The following is a 26,226-nucleotide window of genomic DNA, read 5'->3' on the forward strand; positions in this document are numbered from 1 at the left end:
TAACATTCTTAAAGAAAATGAAATCACCAAGATGTTGTCTGGTCTCATCTATGATGACTTCCAAATGGAACACATGTCACGTGTTGTCATTCCACCAATCTATTTGAATGTGATGAGTTGTTGGCACTTGTAAGTAACATTTGGGAGTGAAAATTTGCCTACGAATACAGGTTATTTTGTGTGATATCTTCGTAAAAAACAGCACAGAAAATGTTCACATGTGTCACACGTATATCTTGTAGCCCTTTGGCCCTTGAACTTAGGATATCATTCACTAAAGTGTTCATCTGTGGAAACAGCAACATATTTAATGGTATATGTAGGTAACGTGATTTTTTTTTACCAAATCAGACTTTGATTTTCTAACAATTTTTTGAGATGATTACTTGTAAGAAATATTATGTAACGCCATTGCATTTGAGTACTTTACATATTAATGCTGTAAAAAGTAATACAAAACATAACCTTGTGTTGCATTTACATAAATTGACAGAGTCTTTGAAAACTGTATTCGTAGGTAGTGCAAAAATACCACTTGAAAACAAATTACCAAAATTACGAATTAAGCCCTAGACAAAATCATTTCAGGGGATTTATTCACGAAACATTTGGCAATCAGATAAATAAACTTCTGTTTATCCAGTTTGACTACTATTTAACACACAACATGTTTTCAACAACACATTTGTAAAATATAAGTCGAAATGAATAAAAATGACCTGTTTTTGTCTCCCGTAAGCGTTATAAGTGAAGATAGTAATGCTAAATTGTTATGGGTCCAAACATGCTGTGTACACTTGTCGTTGGAATCAACCATATATACATAAAATATATCGTTTAAAGTGTTTTAAGTGAGTCTAACCTTTTGATGATAAGTATACAATACAATAGCCATACTCTTCATCAGGAACTTTTGGTGTGTTAAACGTCACCATGCCCATACGTTTTTAACCATGGTGCTCGTTACTTGTATCAATACGAATTTGGAGAAAATAGAATACGATTGGCATTACTTTGCTGTGCGCGCTATCGAGCTGTTGCATGCGTGAAAACAGGTAAAATGCATCAAACATTTCTGACATAATTCGGCTCTGATTGAACATCAACGCCATTTCACAATTCAGGTGAGATTTAGAGCGTCGGATCTGAAAACACTCGAGATGCTCGGATAGCATAACTCAAACGAACAAAGCGCTCAATCGGCACTGTTGACATAAGACTGAATGCCCGCGGAGCCCCAGGGGAAGTGTCCGTGTAAGTATAAACTTAGACTAACGGCCAGTCTCTGAATACATTTGTAAATATAACGATGATGGAACCAACAATTCCTTATAAATTGCAAAGGGGCCACACTGTGATTGGAGATTCAGAACCTGGGGCCTGAGGAAATCTAGACTTGCTTCATTTAGGGCTTTAGAACCGCAGAAAGAGCTAGGCAGAATAGAAAATAATGCGATTCAGGGACTGTGAAACAGACTACTGACGATTGACTGAGACTCGAGTAGCACGAACGTTTACGGTTTGTGTGTATGGATATAATTACACTCCACTTGACCCGACTGACAAATTGTCAATTGCCTCTGTACTCACTCTAACACCATTATGTGATGCTAGCATAGTGGTGGAAATGCCTTTCCTCTAGGGATATGTATCAGTATATCACACAATTATGAAAGAGTTAATATACTGTATGAGTAACCGATGTTATCCTGTCTGGTGTAGATAGGGTAACTCAGTGGTCGGTTTAATTTCCTCTAGAGTCACTTGATCATAGGACTGGACAACCCCACGCTGACCTTGCCCCAGACTCAGGCCACACGTGACTGTTTGAGCTGGAGCTGGGATAATTCCTAGTCTGTCTCACAACCCACACCAGCTTCCCTTCCTCCCAGCCCTTTCTGCAATGGAAAACCCTAACTGAAACAAGTCTAGATTTCAATCTCCCATCTCGCTCTGGTTCTTTTTCAGTTAAAAAGGAATTACTTAATTGATGTTTTTATTTCATTATATATATTTAGAGACTACCCGTCAGGCTAGGGTGATCCTCCCGGCTCAGAGCAGTCTGCTGAAGGTTTAAATGTGTTTCATGGCTCAAATTACAGCCGAACCCAACCCTCCATTCATCTCCCATACACCTAACTGTGTGCTTCTTTACATACTTTTAACATTATTAAAGGTGTATATGGTCGGTATGGTTGGGTTTACGTGTTGCTTGAATGACACAACACAGTCTTCATTCAGAAGTACTCACTCACTCACTCACTCACTCACTCACTCGAGATCTTACATTAGACTGAAAACAACAATGACGATAAGCAGACCATCGCAAAATATATTCTGTGACTTATTTTGTAAGTACAGTCCATTGCGATTCTTCAGCACGTAAGTTTCATAGCTCTCTGATCCCCTTCTACATTCGTCTTGGTCAGTGTATTTGCATAATATAACACATAAAATAAAAATGATAATGATTAAAATGAAAACAATAATCCACACACCATAGAAAACCTCGGCCAAGAGCAAAATCAGGTTTCTACGACTGCATTAGCATCATCATAGACTAAGAACATCACCTCCGATGACCCCTATTGTTTGTAATGTCAATATAAAATGTGGATTTCATTGTTAACATTTCATCTTTGTACACAGGGACAATGATGTATTTCAGTGGCCTACAACTATGAGCGAGTGAGTGAGTCAGTCAGTAAGTTCAGCTTTACACAGTGGTCAATATTTCAGCGATATGGTAGCGGTCTGTAAATAATCGAGTCTGGACCAGACAATCCAGTGATCAACATCATGAGCATCGATCCACGCAGCCCAGTCAGAGAGCCTCACCACGCGATCCCGGTACTCGCCTCTTACGGCAAGCATGGGTTACTGAAGATCATTTCTAAGCCGGATCTTCCCGGGTACTAGAGCTATGACAGGAACCCGTCCACACAGGTATAATTAACACGATATTAAGCCCCCTTCAATCATACATCACCTAAACTGATATCACATCATATCAGTTATCGATTAACTATTAACCCAAACATCAACGTCCCCACTCTCTAGGGGCGGTTGGGTAGCCTTTTAGTACAAGCTTTTGCTCGTCACGCCAAAGACCCGGGTTCGATTCTCCATATGGGTACAATGTGTGAAGCCCATTACTGGTGACACCCCCACCCCCGCCCTCCTTCCCGCCGTGATATTGCTGCAACTAACCAAACACCTTTCCTGTAATACCGACCCAAGAATTCATTCTATAATCTCTCTTTATAGGGTCAGTTTGTAAATTCCTTTAAAAGTTTTTCACAATATATATATCACTTTTGTGCCCACGTCAGTATTAATTAAACAGTTATAATAAATACCATACCTTTCGTTGTAACTACACCTTGCGATAAGCTTTTCCAGGTGAGAGGGAAGGCTACTGTTATCACACATCACGTTCCTATAACTATCATATTGAGAATGTATATGTTGTATAACGCTTCACCTCGCATGTGTTACTTCATCTGTATATAATCGAGTTTGGACCAAACAACCCTGAGACTGACATAATGAGCATCCCCCCCCACCCCCCCACCCCCGCTTCCCCTACTCCCCTTCCTGGACCCGCCAAAGCATCAATCTACACAGTCATCCGAGTTGAACAGCCCGTTTGTTGGCATCGATTTCAAATTGGATGAAGATCAACCGTTAGTCGCCTCTTACGACAAGCATGGGTTTCTGAAGATCATTTCAGCCCGGATCTTCACGGGCTTGAATTCCCTGGTACTCCACATCGTAAGCTACAAGCACAAGATGCTTGGTTAAAAGGCTTACTAGGAATCTGGGCTTAGGAGTATATCGATCATCACCATGTCTCCGTGCACTAGAGCTCTGCACACAACAATAGGCTACAGTCTGCCGTTACATTGGACTTACCACCAGGAACGTTATGCATCCACAACAAACGCAGATGTAACTCTGAATCCTCAAACTGTCGACTGAGTGTTTATACCACGTGACTGTCCATTACGGAAGCGAGGGGCATGTAGAAAACTGAAATATATCCTTTGACCTTTATCCTAGTTCCTGGTGAATCCTTCAGAATGAACTCACAAGATGATATAATATGCCATCTGCAGCGAATCATGTGCTGACAATAACATTATTTCGACTATTCAAACGAATGCGTCACTTCAGCTTAAGTGCCGATATTGATTGGCTAATCAGAGTCACGTGCTGTGAATAGGTTTCTTTGAACTTCATAAAGGCAAGTATTTCGCAAAACCAAGTCTAAATTTAGCCAGGGTAATCCCGCTACCGTTCGCCTACACAACCTGACCGAACCAGGTCACATATATGGCGAGACGGAGGGTGATGGTTATACTACACTAAATGAGAATCGCTTGCTCACTGAGCGAGATGCGTATGTAAACAAATGAAGAGATAAAGACATGTGACAGTTGTGATTGGATGAAATAGTGTAAGATGTTTATGTTTTTAAAAGAATATCCAACCAGTAATTAAAACTGACCACAATTTTAAGTATTTAGTGCTGTGATTTCCATCACCATGACTTATGCTTATTGTGTGTACAGATATTTTCCAGTAGGTGACATTTGGGTGCGGATCTGGGGTTGATGTGTTCCGCTTCCTGTGCTCGCAAAACGAGCCGGACAAGTTGGCCAGATAGTGTGTTTTTATGGTAGTTTAAAGGCCAGAGTGTACCCATGTGCACATGGAATGGCTGTTGATAGCCTGGATTATATTTTTAAAAATATAAGGCTACTATAGAAGTCTATGGGAAAACATTTGGTGTTGTGTAACCTGTAGGGTTCGAGCACTTTTCAGTAATTCATACTTTACATGATTTCCTGTGTTTATTTCACCATGGAAACATGTTAGCATTAATGTAGAGGCAAATTTAAAGGTACTGGGAGTAAAGGTAGGGCTGTTTTGAGTGGAATAGATTGTTTTAGTGTCCAGAATATGAACGTTGCTTCGTTTTGTGGTCGAACAGTGGGGAAAAAGACCCTCACGGTGAGTCTTACCATCAAGTAGTGGTTCCCTGACTTCTAAATTTGTTGGAACTGATGAATTTGACAACAAATTAGGTTAAAATCACCACTGCCACAACAATGTGAGTGTCTAAGTTCATCTCCTGAGGGTCAATTTGAAGTCAAATGATAAGAATATCATGAAATTTGTTCACTGCTGACAGCAGAACATGTCACAAACCCTTGTTTTCAATGCAAACAGTGTAGCATATGATCAATTCTTTCTGCCTGTCCCCTTTTGAATATGCAACGACCTAATTTTCTTTTCCTTTTTTAAAATATACCCCTTTTTTCACCCATAGGACTTTCAAAATGAATTTCTGTTTTATTAACAACTGTCTCATTGCTGTTATAGATTTTATGATTTGACATTTAATGAAATCTCAACACTATTTTCAGCTTGTAGAATGCCTGTTGGTGAATGGGGAGGTGTATCTTCACAAATACAGCAGAAAAAGAAGCCTTCACATCCAATGTGGTATTTCGACATGCCGGCCGAAGTCTGTTGTTGGCAGTGTCTAATCAAGCATACTCCCTTTGCTTCGATATGCTTCACCGCCTTGTAGAAGTTGCAGTACTTGGACATGTAGGTACATATAGTACATTTAAGTGTCCCAGTCCAGTTAAGGCACCAAAATGTCTCACTACCAAATTCCATCACTCGGTCATCCTCATACATTAGAAATTTCTGACAGTGTCCCCTTAATGCCTCAGTGTGTAGTATTTCAGCTTCCCAGACATGAAATAAGGGCTGTACATCAATCCCAGAAGCTGCTTAGATGTAAATAATAACAACTGACCCTTGTGGAATGTAATATTATGGGTCTGAATTCACATTTTATTGACATGAGAGTGTTCGATATCTTAAAATTATCTCCCCTGTTTACCCAAATACATTGTGTCTTCCTCTAACCCAGTAATCCATAAATTACTGCAGAGAAGCTCTGTTTTTAGCTGATATTGTCAAATACTGTTAATTGTAATTAAAAATATTCAGTTTAGGGCAGGGTAACCAATAAATCCAAAGTTATGTGGATTTTTTCACTTTGTTCCCTCTAAACTGGCTTATACATGAAATTGGCAAGTGTAACAGCCTCAAAACAATACACAGTCAATAGTTTTGAATTTCTGGAAGTATTTCAAAGTCTTAGCTTGATGAATCAATAGATTCAAATGTAAGTTCTTATCATGCTGTGGTCTAAAAAGTGATTTCATCTGTTGAAAGGGTCATTTGCCTTGATCGACTAACAGGCGGCAGGGTACTGTGGTCAGTGTTTCAGACTGCTAGGCATAATCCAACCCCTCACTTATTACATTCTGGCAAAGTTCATCATCCAGCCTTACATATGTCAGGATGTTAAAGCTGCTTAATGTTAAACCTGTCCAATTTCTGGCCTGAATTCAATGATTTTTTGTCGTTCAAAATATAGTTTGGATTGATATGATCAAGGCAGTCCCAGTCATGCATGGAATTAACCCATGGCCCCCTTTTTTGTGAAATAAGAGTAAACTCCCATGGTATATGTATGATTTAAAAACTTTCTCTATTAATGCAGAAGTGCATTTTGTATAGCTTTGGTGAAATAGACATGATATAACTCTTACAGCTCTGTCAGTGCAGCAAATCCATATATTCTTGTGTAACAGGAGATTGTGTTTATAGTTTTAGCAATAAAGTTTTATATTTATGACTTCAGGTTGTTTTGTGTTCATTAGTTTATGTGCTTGGGTTACTGATCCAAGCAGTTGGTCTGTTTAGGGCCTCAACAGTCTAGCTTTCAATACAATAGCCCTCAGCTTCCTATTTGATTAATATTATGTAACTACAGCTTTCCTCCATAGCACTTGCACACTTTTTAGTCACACTGCTAACAACTCTGCACAGGACAAGCAACTCAGCACAGCTCAGGTTAGACATTTACTTTATATTAACCTAAATAGAATCTCAACTATCCATTAAATATGTTATAAATAATATAAAGTGTTGTAAATATTACTATTTTATATCAAGTAGCCAATGTACCTTTTAATTAATCAATATGAAGTGTGTAAATGTATGAATGTGTGAGAGCATGATTTGATTGGTAGTTTGAATGTAATGTTGAACAAGAAGTTTCTTTCTACATTATTAATTGTAGGCATAGTAAAATATTGTACTTATTATTTGTTTTAGGAATGCATTAACAAAGAATACTTGTGTGGGTATATAGGCACACCCCGGTGTCACCCACAGGGTATGTACATATTATCTTTTATCATGTATGTAATTATCTATGTGTGATTTAAATATCACCTCTATGATCATTTAAGTTGATCATTTGCAAGTTAAATTACAACCATTATGTAGTGTTTTATACATCAGTGGTAATAAGAATAACTTATTATGAACTAGTTATGTGTAACTGTGCTTGTTGCATGTTTAGATTTATGTATAGCATTCTTTCTTATATTACAGGGTGAATGACTGATCAATTGAATGACTGATCATTTGATTGACTGATCAGTTGAATAGTTGATCCATATATATGACGATGATGAAATAAACGTCACCTCTCACAAACACACCCGCAGCTTGTCATTATTGACTCACCCCTGCAACACTTGTGCCATATAGATATGTTGGACAGGAAAAAGTATTGAAGCTTCATGCAGTTTTATATTTTTCTGAGAAGTTGCATGTATATACAGTACATAAGTCACAGATTTGCCTAGGGCAAATGTTTCTAAATTTTCCTACAGGTTATACTACACTAAATGAGAATCGCTTGCTCACTGGAGCGAGATGCGTATGTAAACAAATGAAGAGATAAAGACATGTGACAGTTGTGATTGGATGAAATAGTGTAAGATGTTTATGTTTTTAAAAGAATATCCAACCAGTAATTAAAACTGACCACAATTTTAAGTATTTAGTGCTGTGATTTCCATCACCATGACTTATGCTTATTGTGTGTACAGATATTTTCCAGTAGGTGACATTTGGTGCGGATCTGGGGTTGATGTGTTCCGCTTCCTGTGCTCGCAAAACGAGCCGGACAAGTTGGCCAGATAGTGTGTTTTATGGTAGTTTAAAGGCCAGAGTGTACCCATGTGCACATGGAATGGCTGTTGATAGCCTGGATTATTTTAAAAAAATATAAGGCTACTATAGAAGTCTATGGGAAAACATTTGATGTTGTGTAACCTGATGGGTGAGCAGCCAGGCGTGTTACCAGCCGCGTCTGGGCGGGGGTGTTTATAGCTCATAACAGCCCAGCACTACAACTTGCTATGTTCACTGTGCATGTGGAAGGTCGGAAAGAATATTTTTCAGTATCTATTTTGACCCTAACATATTAAGTCTCGGGGTCAGCAAAACTATATTATGCGATCAAAGCGAAAACAAATTTGCTTTCAATTATCATCAGATTCACAGTGTCCTATTTACTCCTAGAGGCTTTACATTACAAGTTTAGAAGAAATAGATTGCGAATACAATAGAAGTTGAGAAGTTATTTGACAAGGAAAGACACCGTTAGAAAACACAGAATAACACCTGCTGATCCTTCTTTATGATGCTCGGGGATACGAATCCATTAAGAGCACCACGTAGAGACATTTCCCTCACGAACAAACCCGTCGATGTGCGACCTAACCATGGAATCGGTTACAACCACAGACAACGTTGATAACACGTCGAAGGAACATCGTGAGTGAGTTTAGTTTAACGCCGCACTCAGCAATATTCAAGCTATATGGCGGTGGTCTGTAAATAATCGAGTCTGAGCCAGACAATCCAGTGATCAACATCATGAGCATCGATTCACCCAACTTAGATACGATGGCATGCGTCAACCATGTCAGCGAGGCTGACCACCCGATTCGGTTAGTCACCTTTTACGACAAGAACTGTATGTTGCGCTATATGATGTTAAAGGTTATCCTGTAGGCATCATTGAGCCTGGTGTAGGTTGAATGTGGGCTTCTCTAGGCCAGTCTGTAGATGAGTCAGTATTGTGATACATACGCTACTCGTTATTTTTGTGAACTCTCATGATTTAAATTCAGTAGATATCGGCCATTTTGTGACCAGGATTGGCGTATTTCCCGTTTCATTGTTTTGAAAGTTATTTCATCATCTTTGATGAGCTGGTGTGACTAGGTGCTTGTGTAGTGCATTAGTGTGGGACTTGTCTGTGACTTTTAATGGAAGAGAGCAGTGATTTCTGGATGTCATTTGAAAAGATAAAACCGGGTTTTCATGTGTGCGTAGTGAGGAAACAACACTTTATACTAAAATAGTAATAGCCGTTTTCCTTGCACGCGTGAGGCGTAGTGCGTGATTACGCTTAAGTTTAATTTACAGTTATCTTCAGGAAAAGAAGCGATTCAAGCATTCTTCAATGTTCCAGTATTATTTCTATAACTGGGCAAGACGTTGTGATTGTAAAGTTCAATATAATCGAATCGAATCGTAAAATATATAATACATAATTCATTACCCCAGCGAGGTATTGTGGAAGAAGTCGATGATGTCATTTCAAAACTTGGGTTCGAACTACTAACCTGGATGAAAGAGAACTATGAACTAATAATGCGGTGTCTGTACATACTTGACCAGCGGGAAACTATGTGTAACCCAACACACAGGACAACAGTTCCTGGATGGAATACAACTGACCTGGATGGAAGAGAACTGTGAACTAATAATACAGTGTTTGTACATACTTGACCAGCGGGAAACTATGTGCAACCCAACACACAGGACAACAGTTCTTGGATGGAATACAACTATGAACTAATATCGACGTAGAATGTTTCATTAATGCTTTGAAATTATCCTCACTGAAAAACGTTGTAAAAAAAACTAAACAATCAATTAGTATCTTTCGTTTAACTCATTTATTCTCACTTGGCTCCGATGCTGTTGACTGTTTATCTGACCATGATAACACTTACTGGAGAGACGTTTTATCAGCTTGGAGGATATTCTATAGGAAAAATACCTTTGAGGAAAATGATGTAGATAAAATCTTGACTCAACCACTTTGGCTGAATCATTTCTTTAAATCATCACATGTTATAAAAAAATGGTTTAGTCAAGGTATACAAAGCATAAAAGATATATGTAATGAAAATGGCTCTCTAAGTTTGAAAAATTTCAAACAGAATCACTTGTTAAACAAAATTCCAAATAACTGGAGATATCAGATCAGAAACAGAGCACTTACATTCGATCAACCACATATTAATAATGTATCTATAAATATATTATCTGTAATGCTAAAGCCTCAAGGAAATTCTCTGACGAACTAATGATACTACACCAAAGTCCTTAGAACATTGGAAGACTGAGATTGTCTGGAAAGATGTATTTAGCTACTATATGAAATGTACAAATGACTGTAGGCTCTCAGACTTTCAATACCTATTTATAAACAGAACAATTTATACCAAAAAAAAAAACTATGTATTTGACGCAATATACCTCAGATGTGATCCTATATACAATATGACGTGTCGGATATGGTGCTATATACAACATGACACGTCGGTTGATATGCTATATTCAATATGATATGTTGGACATGACACAATATACGACATATTTCGGATCATGCGCTATACACCACATGTCGGATGTGACCCCATATAAAACATACTGTGTCTGATATGACGCTATATACAACACTGTATGCTGTATGTTACGCTATATAAAACATATGTCGGATGTGGCACTATATACCACATGTCGGATGGGACGCTATATACAACACTGTATGCTGCATGTTACGCTATATAAAACATATGTCGGATGTGGCACTATATACCACATGTCGGATGTGACCCCATATACAACATGCTGTGTCTGATATGACCCTATATACAACACTGTATGCTGCATGTTACGCTATATAAAACATATGTCGGATGTGGCACTATATACCACATGTCGGATGTGACCCCATATACAACATGCTGTGTCTGATATGACCCTATATACAACACTGTATGCTGCATGTTACGCTATATAAAACATATGTCGGATGTGGCACTATATACCACATGTCGGATGTGACCCCATATACAACATGTTGTGTCTGATATGACCCTATATACAACACTGTATGCTGCATGTTACGCTGTATAAAACATACGTCGGATGTGGCACTATATACCACATGTCGGATGTGACCCCATATACAACATGCTGTGTCTGATATGACCCTATATACAACACTGTATGCTGCATGTTACGCTATATAAAACATATGTCGGATGTGGCACTATATACCACATGTCGGATGTGACCCCATATACAACATGCTGTGTCTGATATGACCCTATATACAACACTGTATGCTGTATGTTACGCTATATAAAACATATGTCGGATGTTGCGCTATATACCACATGTCGGATGTGACCCCATATACAACATGCTGTGTCTGATATGACCCTATATACAACACTGTATACTGTATGTTACGCTATATAAAACATATGTCGGGTGTGGCACTATATACCACATGTCGGATGTGACCCCATATACAGCATGCTGTGTGTGATATGACGTTATATACAGTACTGTATGCTGTATGTTACGCTATATAAAACATATGTCGGATGTGGCACTACATACAGCACGGTATACACCTTAGTATTTCGGAGGTCTAACTGTGTTACATCCTTGTAGGCTGGATATCTCATTATGTGCATGTATTTGCATATGCCATTATGTAAAGACCGTTATGATAGAAGACTTCTGTTTCATGAAAATAAAAAAAAGAATATTAAAAAAGAAGAAAAAAGAACTATTTGAAGATGAAGTTTGTTGATGATGATACTTGTGTATTTTGTAAAACCATTTCATGTTTTCTTTGAATGTCAATTAGTAAATGACATTTTATTACTTGCCAAGAAATCAATCTATACTTCAAGCCTTAAACAGCAAGAAATATATTTCAGGATTCCTCATGTTGCTTAAAGACACATGCTATATCGGAAAGTTTATTACAATGAAAAACAATAAAATTAGTTGTTTTACTAGGAAATGACATCACTTAGATACCGTACTCTGACATTTTAATTTAGCACACATGCAATTTGACCTACTCATATTAAGGTTTCCACAACAGTCATATCATTGTCACCTGGCTCCTATGTATCTATATGTACACCCTCATATGTGTATACATACAATTGTGTACTAACTTGATGATGTAACCGATGTCACATGTCAGTCCTCTGTCTGTACATGCAACTTGAAATGGAATAAAAATAAATTTTAATTTATTTTTTTTAAAATTATGAACTGATAACACTGCGTCTTTCCACACGTGACCAGCGGGAACTATGTGCAACCCAACAGACAGAACCACAAACTGTTTCACAATGACGAAAAACATCTTTATTTGAGGAGTCGACCTCGGGAGCGACGACACACGTCGACAACAGGCTCAGTTGACAGGCAGGTCCTCTACTGTGACAGGACCAAACCTAACTCTGATCGTCCCTGTGTTTCTTTCACTGCTTCTCTTCCTCCGTGATGGACAGGTCTGTTTGCAGGCGGTGGAGGTATCTGTGTTTGGGCAGACTCTGACGTCACATGTGATGTACACCGTGTTGTAGTTCCCAGAGAATTTGAACACCTTCATCTGAAAGTCTGTGTGGTGATTGGTTGTCCTGAGGATGTGGGTACCACTGTCTACTGCGCAGCTGGAACACATGGCATATTTTACATAGGAAATGTATGGACGTGATACTTAATTCTCTCTGTCTTACAATGCCTTGGGGGTTTTCGGGACTATTTTACAAATATCTTTGACAGGATCGCTAAAGACAATGTTTATTATTCGTACATTTCATTCCCAAAATACTCTTTCGTGAAAGCTCCTGTTTAATGTTTGAGTTTTATGTTATTTGCCGGTTCAAACATAACCACCTTAAGAGATACATAGTGTCAGTGTATGAAGTCCGCCGACGTAGCTAAAGGCCGTATCATTATGATTCCAATAAATACCAGTCAAGGTTCCGACCTATGGACGCAGTGAATACGAACGCAAGAAAACGATTCCGTTAAAATATCATTCCTAATGAATGAAAATGTACATTTGTGTTGGTATATTGTTCACTATTTAATGGTACATTTATCGGTGTGAAATCAATATAGAACAACCTCTACATTTAAAACAGAATTGGTGGATCCTATTTACAAACTGATCCAGTTCCACGATGTTTTGTTTATGGTAAACAAAACGGCATAGTCATAGTCTCCACGTTGAAATAGGTCACCTAGACTTGCAAAATAATGTACAAAATGTCAGGTATATTTGTACCGGTTTTCAAAACGTCTTAGTAATTATACCTAATATAGGAAATAGAAAACATCCTGCACTGATTTCGTTTCTTGTTTGTAAAGGGCAAAATAGCTGTGACAAGTATATGGTTGGACTCGAAAAATAGCTGTGACAATTATATGGTGGGACTGAACCAGGTGTTTATCAAAATGTAGTTTCCTGTCTCAAAATCAACAAGATCATATTGGGGAAAAAGCCTGAGTTTCTTGACAGAAGGATAAGAAAAGGAAACCAAAGGTACAGCAGAGTTCTGCATACCCTCCTTTTGTGAGGAAGTACTTCGTCCCGACAGTCTCATCAGCTGTTGGTAGAGCATAACATGATCCAACCACCAGCTTCAGGTCCGAGTCAGCGGGGTCCATCTGTACCCTGTACACAGTGAATAAACACATACCACGTCGTCATTCAACTCAATACCTTGTTGTATGGATGGTCCCAAGAAGCCAAACACATAGAACATGAATTATATTAAAGGATGATATAGAATATGATATAGATATGATTATAGAAAGGATGTGGACATCAAAGCAAGGACTATAAGCTTAACTTGCTCTCATTTACATATCTGAAACATAAGCCTGGAAATAAGTTGTTTGGCAATTATATGTTGAAAATTCCCGTCTGATTTGTAATTCTTATATAGTGTAAATTTAGACTGATACTCTGCACTTTGTGTACATCATCTGCCATTATAGCTGTTGGACTCCCAAACCAGATTACCCGTGAAGAACTGGGTTAGATATCTTTATCAACCAATGCTTGTCCTATGATTCGACGAACGGGATTGGGTGGTCAGTCTCGCTGACTTGATTGACACAAAACAACGTATCCCAAAACGGTAGAACGATACTTATGATGCCAATCACTGAATGTTCTGGTCGAGGTTCAACTGTTTACATATCACCTTCACATGGTTGACACATGTCATCGTATCCCTATTGTATAAATCGATTCTCATGATGCCAATCATTGGGGTGTCTGGTCTTGTCTTTAGTATTTACATATCGCCATATTATAGCTGAGATATTGCTTAACCCGGCGTTTAACATGGGTACAATTTGTGAAGTCCATTTCTGGTGTCCCCTGCTCACTCACTCACTTAACTCGGCGTTTAACAATAAACAAACAAACATCACAAACTACAGGCTGTGCAGCACCTGAAATAGAGGTCATCCCCAAGTCTCTTCTGTGGTGATGTGTACTGTCTGATCGTCATTGCCTGGTCCTCGTAAACGTATATGGTTACCGGAAAGTCCTGCTGGACTCGGATGTGACCTTCGACTACCCTCCTCAGACGATCCACTGCTTCCACTGCCAGTTTACTCCGTTTTCTGTCGGTTTGATAGCTGATGGAGACAGATTCAGAACGAGGAACCGTGCACCTGATGGGAACCTTCCACCTCTCACCTCTGACGATATTGTTTGACTCTTTAGCAAAGATTCTGTCCACGAGGAAGTTGGTGTAGACATGCTCCCCAGGTTCGGTCTGAACAGAGAAGGTTCATGGCGCAGTGGAAAAACCTGAGCATTATATGCACAAAGAACTTAGTTCAGCATCCCCTGATTTATCTCAAGATAGAATGAACCACGATGTTAACCATTTGGAGCATATCTGGGACATGACAGGTCGTCGTGTGCAACAGAGGTATCCCTATGTACGGAACCTGGCCCAATTGGAGGCTGCTTCCAACGAGGAATGCCGTAGACTGTCCCTTCGGAGGATCAGGAGGCTGACAGAAGGTACAGTCACATGGAGGTTATACTCGGTTACGATCGTACCTTGAATCGTGTTAGACACGCAAAATGACATTTTGAATGTTCACTTTCACCAATAAATTCAACATTAAACATTCCAGGGCCCCGTTCCTCAAAGCGATCGTAGCGCTACGACAGTCGTAAGTCTATGTTAAAGTATGGGAGTTACGATCACCTTAACGCTACGATCGCCTTGAGGAACGGGGTCCAGGGCCATACTTGCACAGAAATGGTTTTGTAATAAAATCAGTCGTATATTTTTGGTTAATATTTTTGGTTGTTTCGTTTTTTTTGGTGTTTTTACTGAGCAATTATCATCATAAAAACTACATGAATTCCAATAACTTTGTCGTTTTTCATGAACCAAAGGATCATACAGGTCAGAAAAACTCATGTTTTTCCATCGTGGTCGCCACGAGAAGCGTTATGTACGTGTTGAAAACCTATCATTGCAAAAATACAGGGGGTGCCTAATTAAGTTCTTTGTGTATACATGTTCAGTGAATTAGCGTCAGTCAGTAAATAGTGAGTGAGGTTTTACGCCGCTTTTCGCAACATTCTTGCACAATCACTGCTTGGGTCAGTAGAAATGGGCGCAAATGTCTGAGAACAATCCTACAACAAATCCATCGACTCCAAATCACATACATTTTACCACCACGGGATGGGAACGTAATGTTCCGTCATAAGTAGGTGGACCATCTCATATTGACAGCGAATGAGGAAGGGGGTTAAGTTAAGGTCTCTTGCCTTTAGCAATAGTCCAGCAATATCGCGCGGGATGCATCAGAAATTGTACACACATTGTACCTATGTCCGGCATTGAACCAGGTTTTTCGGTGTGACGAGGGAACGTTTTACCCTCTAGGCTTGTGACATTGTAATGTTTACACAACTAACCACTATCAGGGCGATTCTGACATATCGCAGGAACATAATTATATGCTATATTTGGGATTACTGCAAAGTACTTTCTCAGATATTGGCTTTAGATGTGATTAAGTGTATTCAGTTGACGCCCCTGCTAATAAGCTATTGTACGAAAACAAGACACTGAAAGCATTAGGAGGACGCCACTAGAGATTCATATCGTCACCCACCTACCTTGACCATTGTGCCGCAGGTATTGGCTTTAGATGTGATGACGATGTTGTCGTTGAGTATGGTGCCAGTACAGAAGGGGTCAGAAAGGCCGATGGTTTTCTCTGAGGAAGCTGGGTGGAGTTGCTTCAGGACTTGGCGATTAATCTGGATGTTAAATGATCCACTGTTGCACGATATGTTGATGACGTCCTCTATCGAAGTGGCTGAAGACCAACCAGTTCATAATGGATGAAACACTTAATCCCCAACGCCGATATTAGAGACATAAAATACTCAAAACAGATGTACCAGTGAGTGAGTGAGTTGGTGGGTATTGAGTGAGTGAGTGAGTGACACATTGTTCAAGACCTGGAGTTGAGTTGAGTTGGGCTTTACGTCACATCGGCATCATTCCAGCCATATAGTGACGAGAACAAGTCTGCATTAATATACATTGTAAGTACAAAGTGGTTTCGTTTCAAAGACACACATTCATTACATTGTCATTTTGGAACAGAATGTCATAGCACTAAATTGAAAAGCAGGTAAATTCGTTAGTGACATTACACAGTTACAATTTATAGATCAGCTACCCTCAGGTAGTTCAGTATCAGGTGAGCGCTCACGCTGGAGAACAGATCTTTCAGATTGGTTGCGTGATAATGCGAGTCCCTTGCAGATGTAAAGCCCACACAGTCAAGCAGAATATGCTTGACGGTGAAAGGCTCATCGCAGGAGAACCATATGGGGGGGTCCGTCCCCATCCGTTTTTAGTAGATAGTCATGTGTAAATCGACTGTGGCCAATACGACATCGTCGTAAAATTACTTCATCACGTCTTCACTGGCAACCCAAGTAGGTATAACCGATTGTTTGCTTCAATTCATGGAGTTTGTTTCTTCTTACTTGAGTATAGCTTCTGATAGTGGGTTTGAAATCACTGTACGGGATTAGCAGTGGAGATAGGGGCTTTTCAAGAGCTGCTTTTGCTGCAGCATCGGCCTTAGTGTTACCCGCTATGCCGACGTGACCCGGCAACCAGCAGAGGACGATGTCATATTGGCCAGTAGAAAGGTCGTTGTACAGGTCTAGTATGTCCAGGATGATTGGGTGACTTGAAGTCACATTTAGAAGTGCTTGAAGGCAGGATAATGAATCTGTAAATACGATGAAGTTTTTGGACTGATTTTGCTGTTGAATGTAGGTCAAAGCTGAGAAGATAGCTTGGGCTTCAACGGTGAAAATGGAACTGTTGTCGGGGATCCTAGAGGAGACAGTCTTGGATCCAATGACTGTAGCGCTGGCAACTTGGCCATCGTCCTTGGATCCGTCTGTGAAAATGGATCTGTGAGTGTTATACTTCGAGCGTAACTGGTTGTATTCCTGTTGGAACACCAAGGGATATTTTTCAGACTTTTTCAGTTTGGTGAGGGTAAGATCGACCTGTGGTTTCACCATTTGCCATGGTGGTGAGGACAGAAGTCGGTATGGTGCAATGATGTTGAGGTCAATTTTAGCTGCAGATATGTGTGGTTTGATCCTGCTTCCGAGTGGTGGAACCAGGCTTGGCAGTTTAGGAAATACGTTTTCATAGAGCGGGTTGAAAACACAATTGTATGCTGGTCCGATAGTGAGTGGGTATGGTTTACGCAATTTTAGCAACATTCCAGCAATATCATGGCGGGAGACACCAGACATTGTACCCATGTACCCATGGAATCGAAACCAGGTCTTCGGCGTGACGGGTGGACTAGACTACTCCAACACCAAAGTGATGGAATCCAGCTCAGAATAAAATATGTGATATAATGGTCAAAATAGTCGGCAGCTGTAGTGTCCAATGTGACGAGCGAACGCTTTAACCAATAGGCTGTCACACCACCCCTCATACACATACCATTGTGATATGGCACATATTGCTGTATGTGGAGTACATGTTTATGTTTCCGGAACTAAACCTGACCTTTAACATTTCGTTTTAGGACCTCCACATCTGATGCTCTCCGCAGGCCTACATCCGGGTAGGGTTGATAATGGATGGAGAATGATTCAGAACGAGGCACGGAGCACGTGAGGGGTATCTTCCACCTCTGACCTCGAACAATGTCGTTGGATTCGGTTGCAAATATTCTGTCCACGAGGAAGTTGGTGTAGACGTGTCTGTCTGCCTCTGTCTAACAAACAACATGGAGTGGAGGACTTAATTATCACATTAAACCCTATTGGTGTACACACTTGAGTAAGATGTAACAGCAAAACGTTAGATTCTGGGGCGAGTGAGTACTGTTTTACGCCGCTTTTAGCAATCTTCCAGCAGTATCCTGGCCGGGGAAACCCCAACATGAGCTTCACACATTGTACACATGTGGGGAATCGAACCGGGGCCTTCGGCTTGACGAGCGAACGCTTACACCACTAATCTACACACCCTACAGGATGCTGGAGCCGACCCTACACTGTAATGCCCACTGCCCATTGTTCTGTAATATTTTCACCTGATTTTGGTCCCACATGGGGCACCCTTCGTGTTGATGACTAAGATTCTGTTTACGTCCCTGCTAAGAGGTGATTCTACGAAACAAGGTTCTGTGATAACAACCAGATGACATCACTAGCGTTCTATGACGTCAAACACTACCTTGACTATTGTCCCGCAGGAATCGGCGTTCGTGTTGATGATTAAGATGTCGTTGCTGACGATGCCGGTACAGGAGGAATCAGCCAGAGCGATGGTTCTCTCTGACGAAGCTGGGTAGAGTCGCTTCAGGAAGGTGAGATCAATCTGGATATTGAAAGTCCCCGCGTCACACGACATGTTGACGACATCCTGCACCAACGCCGCTGTAGATGACAAAGTGACCTTGGCAGTGCCGCCAACAGACGTTTTCATTCTGCATGCATTGAGGTAATATGTAATGCATACAGAACAGAGCAACTATTATCAGGAATTATCAGAAATTTTGACGACTTTGTCATATTATGTTTACTTAACCAATGTCAATCTGTTTTTGTTTATTTATTGTTCAATTACCCCTCTCACCTGTAACCAATCGAGTCTGGACCAGACAATGAACAACGTGGAAAGCGATCTACACAAATGGGAAAAGTGTTATAGGCACTTCCAACGGCATGTGCGTGCCTATAAAGTGCAGGTGCGACATTGTAAAACCAGTTGCATGATCCATCCCAATAACAGAACCAGTCAACAGAAACATTTTTTCCCATTTCCCAGTGAAAACAGATACATTTTCAATGGCGGAATGATGCGTCGACAGTTCTTGAGTCATTTGAAGCGTTGTTCTTTTATTCTATACGGAGTACCCTTGTATTAATATCATTAAACACCTCCACTCACGGCTCCACTTGGCTTGGAAGCCGGCCATGTTGTTGGAGCCGTCAGTGTCGAAGCTGACGGCAAATGCTTTGCCGAGGAGGATGGGGGGTTTGCCGCTGCCGCTGTAGGTGGAGCCACCGACGGGGATGCTGGAGGAACTGTTGAGTGTGGCGACCTGGATGACAGTAAAACATTGTATGCATCAATTTTGTGGCAGGACGACCAAATTAGCACATGTACATGTACAATGTTAACATATGACTTCATCTTGAGTGTGGCGACCTAGTTTATTATTACTACATTTTTGTGGCCCTGATAAGATGGTGATCCGACTATTATTCAGAACGAGACTGTACTTTAATAAATGTCTTATTTAAAATGAAACAAGAATACGAACTTTATTTCGATAAGTCAGACTACAGCGGTTTCGCTACATTTAACAAGTCTGATACGTCTGTGCAACTAAACTAGAAGGTTTCTGGACCCAAAGGGTAGTGGATCCTTTACACTATCTCATGCATGCCTATTTTTCCACGATTTGACAGGATGGCTCACTGGCATGTGCTAGTGGCATCTAGAAACAATGAACAATGTCACAGCAGGACTCTGTCTCGAGGTCATTGTGGTACCTACAAGAACATTTTCACAGCAGGACTCTGTCTATAGGTCACTGTGGTACAAGCATGAACAATGTCACAGCAGGACTCTGTCTAGAGGTCACTTTGGTCATAACATGAACAATGTCACTGCAGGACTCTGTCTAGAGGTCACTGTGGTCAAAACATGAACAATGTCACAGCAGGACTCTGGCTCGAGGTCACTGTGGTACAAACGTATACAGTGTCACATTAGTACTCTGTCTAGAGGTCACTGTGGTCCAAACATGAACAATGTCACAGCAGGGCTCTGTCTTGAGGTCATTGTGGTGCAAATATCAACAATGTCACAGCAGGACTCTGGCTTGAGGTCACTGTGGCACAAGCGTGTACAATGTCACAGAACTACTCTCTCTAGAGGTCACTGTGGTCCAAATATGAACAATGTCAAAGCAGGACTCTATCTATGGGTCACTGTGGTACAAAACCGTGTACAGTGTCACAGCAGGACTCTGTCTTGAGGTCACTGTGGTACAAACCTATACAGTGTCACAGCAGGACTCTGTCCTGAGGTCACTGTGGTACAAACCTATGCAGTGTCACATTAGGACTCTGTCTTGAGGTCACTGTGGTACAAACCTATACAGTGTCACAACAGGACTCTGTCTTGAGGTCACTGTGGTACAAACGTGTACAATGTCACAGCAGGACTCTGTCTTGAGGTCATTGTGGTACAAACCTATGCAGTGTCACAGCAGGACTCTGTCTTGAGGTCACTGTGGTACAAACCTATACAGTGTCACAGCAAGACTCTGTCTTGAGGTCATTGTGGTACAAACCTATACAGTGTCACAGCAGGACTCTGTCTTGAGGTCACTGTGGTACAAACCTATACAGTGTCACAGCAGGACTCTGTCTTGAGGTCATTGTGGTACAAACCTATACAGTGTCACAGCAGGACTCTGTCTCGATGTCACTGTGGTACAAACCTATACAGTGTCACAGCAGGACTCTGTTTCGAGGTCACTGTGGTACAAACGTGTACAATGTGACAGCAGGACTCTGTATATGTGTCACTGTGATACAGACGTGTACAATGCCACAGCAGGACTCTGTCTAGAAGTCACTGTGGTACCTACATGTACAGTGTCACAGCAGGACTCTGTCTAGAAGTCAGTGTGGTACCTACATGTACAATATCACAACATGACTCGGTCTTGAAGTCCGAGAACTCCAACTTGTACAGCTGGCCGGTGTTGGTGGGACGGATGATATAGAGGCAGTGGACGTTCCGAGGGTAGGGCTGGGGGTAGTTGTCAGACTGCAGGATGCCCGCCTCACCTGAATATTGGTATCCACAATCTGAAACAGACCGACAACAATGCGAAAAGATGATTTGGCCGCCAAAGAAACTTACACAACTGATATATATTAAAGGCTGTACCGCAGGTACACCTTCTTCTACAACGTATCTCCATACCATTGTTTCACAGAGAATGTATAGTTACTCTTCTCCAAATAACTATATAATTATTAAGGTACCAACCATTTTCTTGACACTCAGTACTTCAAAACTCATACACCTTTCAGGGATCTTTTAAAGTCAGTTACTCATCTTTGTAAGATCCCGAGTAAATAAGAACGCGCTGTGACAACTTGCCACCTCAAGCTGGACAATATAACTCAATTGTATGGAATCTATCCTCGGGTAATAAAGACTAAATTGATGATAAGTAACTCATGACACAGCAAGGAACACAATGAGGTGTCGTACCTAGACATAGCAAATGTCGTACCTAACAACACTGCAGATAAATGGTTTAGAAATCTTGAGACGTTTTCTTTTAGATAACTATGAAAAAAATCATACTTTAATGAAATAACGAATATGATCGTTTTGAATCGGGATTTGAAGCCACCCTGGGGAAATAATGCTAAAACCCTTACATCGGACTGGGCCTCACACAATTCATTCAGTCGACACTGATATATTTTGTCGTCCATTAAGTGATTATCTATGATTGTACTGACTATAACACTCGACCCCCGCCTGAACACAGGATGTCTGTGAGGGCGTGGTCAGTTTGGCTGGACACAAGGAAATGTCCCTTTCGCTTCCCACACATTTGGAGGACGTGATTATAGGCGGGTTGGTACTCCGGCCGTACTTCCCGTCGGTGTGGGCAAAGCCACCTGAGGACCTGCAACAGACAAATCCAAGAGTGAGTGGTGCCACTGATCTGTCAACCCGTCACTGTTTTCGATTCGGTGTGAGTTTATCAACTAACTGCAGGGTAAAGCAACAATCAGAAAGGTGTTACGTTGGAATCATTTCACCTGAACTAACGACATCTCTGTTTCAGTCCTCAGAACAGTGACTGGGTATGGCTTTACGCCACTTTGAGCAATATTACAGCAATGCCATAGCTGGAGAAACCAGAAATGGGCATTGTACCCCACCGCCCCGAAACTTAATAACGAGACTAAAGAGAAGAAATATCCATGGAAATGAAATATGCTCTGGCTCAACAGGTCGGGAATCGAACTCGTGTCTTTAGCGTGACGAGAGGCCGTCTTAAACTCTAGGATACCAAGCCGCCCAAACATTTAACGGGATCAAAGCGAAGCAAACGCTTCTCCATAACAACTGAATATGTTTCTGGGTCAACAGCTTGGAAAAGATTGTGTTCACCCGCTTCATAACGTTGACATATTTTTAATATAGTGTACCTAACTCCGAGTTCTCTACAGATGACTTGAGCGTCTTCGTCGTCCCAGCCTGTTGTACACACGGGCTGCCACATGTCGTTTTCATAGATCTCCACACGACCTTCCCATGGTCCGAACCCATTGGTAAGCCGGACATTGGGCAGTGCTGAAACCACAGGAAATACATCGAATGACATGTCACACATCACGATCAGCCATCCGGTAATTGGACTGTGTTGAAAACATGGGAAACATATCACATTAGACATGTCCAACTGTATCAGCCGCCCCATCAGCCAGACGGTGATATCTCACGGTTGACGGCCCCGATTCTCCCAGCAGGACATGGCGATATCTACCGAGGCAAGAAACTCCCCCCGACACCTCACAACTGACGCCACTGATGCCCCCAGCAAAACGTGATGTTATCCGCTTCATCTACGCCAGGAAACTCACCCGACACCTCACAGTTGACTTCCGCAAACCCACCCGCAGGATATCACGGTATACGCTTCATCTACGCCAGGAAACTCACCCGACACCTCACAGTTGACGCCCGCCTTTCCACTAGCTTGACTTGACTGTATCCGCTTTATCTACGGCAGGAAACTCACCCGACACCTCACAGTTGACTCCCGCCACTCCACCAGCTGGACATGACTGTATCCGTTTCATCTACGTCAGGAAACTCACCCGACACCTTACAGTTGACGCCCGCCACTCCACCAGCTGGACATGACGGTATCCGCTTCATCTACTCAAGGAAATTCTCCCGACACCTCACAGTTGACGCCCGCCACTATACCAGCTGGACATGACGGTATCCGCTTCATCTACGCCAGGAAACTCTCCCGACACCTCACAGTTGACTTCCGCTACCCCACCAGCAGGACAGGACGGTATCCGCTTCATTCAAGACAGGAAACTCACCCGACACCTCACAGTTGACTCCCGCCGCTCCACCGGCTGGACATGACGGTATCCGCTTCATCTACGCCAGGAAACTCACCCGACACCTCACAGTTGACTTCCGCTACCCCACCAGCAGGACATGACGGTATCCGCTTCATCTTCGCCAGGAAACTCACCCGACACCTCACAGTTGACTCCCGAAACTCCACCAGCTGGACATGACGGTATCCGCTTCATCTACGCCAGGAAACTCACCCGACACCTCACAGTTGACGCCCGTTACCCCACCAGCAGGACATGACGGTATCTGCAACATCTACTCCAGGAAACTCACCCGACACCTCACAGTTGACGCCCGCCACTCCACCAGCTGGACATGACGGTATCCGCTTCATCTACGCCAGGAAACTCACCCGACACCTCACAGTTGACTCCTGCCACTCCCCCAGCTGGACATGACGGTATTCCCCAGCCTTGGAAGCTACACTCGCTGATGTCGGTCTCGTTGCCGATGCAGTCCACGTCGTCGAGCCAGAATTTCTCCGAACCGCTCAACGTGATGATCCGAGCAGTGCCAGTACCCTGCCTGAACATAGACCAGAGGCTTGTTTCAGTGCCTTCTTAACGTTCCCACTGTATCGAACACAGAGTTAATGATCGTACATCTTAATGGCACCATTTCGTTACGAAACCAAACTGCATTTTCCATTAAATCTGACAATGCATAATCATATTATTATTTAGCTATGTCCATGGACATAATGTTTTTGTTAACATGCTTTCTCATTGTACTTGAACATGTTCTAAATCATTTGTATGTTACAAGGGAATCCAGCTATTTACTCACCAGTATCCCATCATCCGACAAATGACCTTCGCATCTTTAGAGTTCCAGCCATTACCGCAGATGTATGCCCACTGTCCGTTCCTGAACACCTGGACTCGGGGGTCAGCTGTGGTCAGCAGTATAGGGGTGGATTCAGCTGTGGAGTAAGTGAGTGAGCATCATTGATTGGGATGGAAAATAAAAATACAAATCCAGTTTTGCAAAAGAAAAGTAAACAGTATCCCGTGGCATTGCAAGTCCAATACCAACAGCTTGTAAACTGAGAATATTGTAATCCATGCTGCAGAAGCAAAGATGTGTTTCAAACAGAAACTCCAGCAAAATAAAACTGACCTTGAACTAATGTTGTGTAGCAATCAAACTGAAACAGAAAGGCATATAAATGTATAAACGATTAAAGGAACAATGGTCAGTTTACGCTCGTGCCACTGTCTTCAAGAATCATATGAAACTCCACATACATAAATAGCTGAGCTATAAAGTATACCCTTGTTATCACCATACCATAGAATATGGATAACCCATGGGTACAAATACCAGTAGGAGCATTTCTCTCTCCCAACGATCATTTGAAGCAAAAGTGAATGAGTACATTTACGCCGCGTTTAACATTATTTCAGCAATATCACGGCGAAGGACACCTTAAATGTGCTTTCAGACGTTGTATTCATGTGGAGGGGCGGTGGGGTAGCCTAGTGGTTAAAGCGTTGGCTCGTCACGCCGAAGACCCGGGTTCGATTCCCCACATGGGCACAATGTGTTAAGCCCATTTCTGGTGTCCCCCGCCGTGATATTGCTGGAATATTGCTAAAAGCGGCGTAAAACTAAACTCAGTCATTCAATCAGTCTATTCATGTGGGGAATCGAACTCGGGTCTTCGGCGTGACGAACGAACGCTTTAACCACTGGACTAACCAGACGCTCCCAGTAGCAAAAGACGAGGACAGGATCTCCACAGATTAACCTGACGTTTGTCCATATGAATAGATTTGAACATACCTACATTTGTCTTGTAAATATCGTTAGCATATATTAAGTACATTTTGTTCAAGTATGAAATTTAACGCAACTGTCTCATAAACATGGTCAGACAGGAACATGTGTGACAACAACCTTTATAAAACCTTCATTCATTATGAAAGATAACGGTTGTCCATTTGCGTTCCTCCAGGCAAACACATACTATCAGATAAGACCGTATAGCTTTCTGGATGACATCTGTTAAAAGCCACACCATTCAACATCCAATAATGTTGTTAATGCGTTATATAACATGAACTGTGATCTTACTCACCACGAACAGGAATGCCAGCATGAAGCACACGAACTGTGTTGGATTCAACATGGCTCCAGTTCATGTGAGACCTACCTCTTTTTCTTTTCTTGATAAGATTCATGCATTGTGTCAGTATGGCCTGTGCAAAGGTAATCTTATGTCATATTAGAGACAGGAGCATTTGTTATCTTTGACCATACTTTTACATTTATAGAATACAGGTTGATAAGAATATGTCTGGGAATTCTAACCGTGGTAATGGGTTAGGAACTCTCGCACTTGTCCAGCGAACAACTCTTCCTCGTGATGTCCAGGATTTGACAGCTAGGCAACCCACACAGA

The 26,226-nt window shown here is 41.5% G+C and overlaps 2 protein-coding genes across 2 annotated transcripts in view; both read right to left on the minus strand.

The window, feature by feature from the left end:
- LOC124257845 overlaps positions 1-4,316 on the minus strand; it is a 46,261-nt gene extending 41,945 nt beyond the window's left edge. The window contains exon 1 of the mRNA XM_046691990.1: positions 3,916-4,316. The gene's annotated coding sequence lies outside the window, so the exon portion shown is untranslated. The remainder of the gene's footprint in view (positions 1-3,915) is intronic.
- An 8,084-nt stretch (positions 4,317-12,400) lies between these two features.
- LOC124257836 (deleted in malignant brain tumors 1 protein-like) lies at positions 12,401-26,032 on the minus strand. Its single transcript, XM_046691972.1, has 14 exons — positions 25,903-26,032; positions 24,942-24,969; positions 24,609-24,744; positions 24,175-24,347; positions 22,871-23,015; positions 22,172-22,341; positions 21,330-21,502; positions 19,566-19,719; positions 18,849-19,051; positions 18,174-18,384; positions 16,232-16,434; positions 14,530-14,858; positions 13,631-13,741; positions 12,401-12,731 (listed from the first exon to the last, which is right to left on the minus strand). The coding sequence occupies exons 1-14, from the start codon at positions 25,951-25,953 to the stop codon at positions 12,473-12,475; spliced, it is 2,346 nt and encodes a 781-aa protein (XP_046547928.1). The 5' UTR covers positions 25,954-26,032; the 3' UTR covers positions 12,401-12,472.
- Positions 26,033-26,226: the final 194 nt, after the last annotated feature.

This window comes from Haliotis rubra, unplaced genomic scaffold, assembly GCF_003918875.1.
Source record: "Haliotis rubra isolate DU_JTF1 unplaced genomic scaffold, ASM391887v1 Scf676, whole genome shotgun sequence".
NCBI classification, from domain to species: domain Eukaryota; kingdom Metazoa; phylum Mollusca; class Gastropoda; order Lepetellida; family Haliotidae; genus Haliotis; species Haliotis rubra.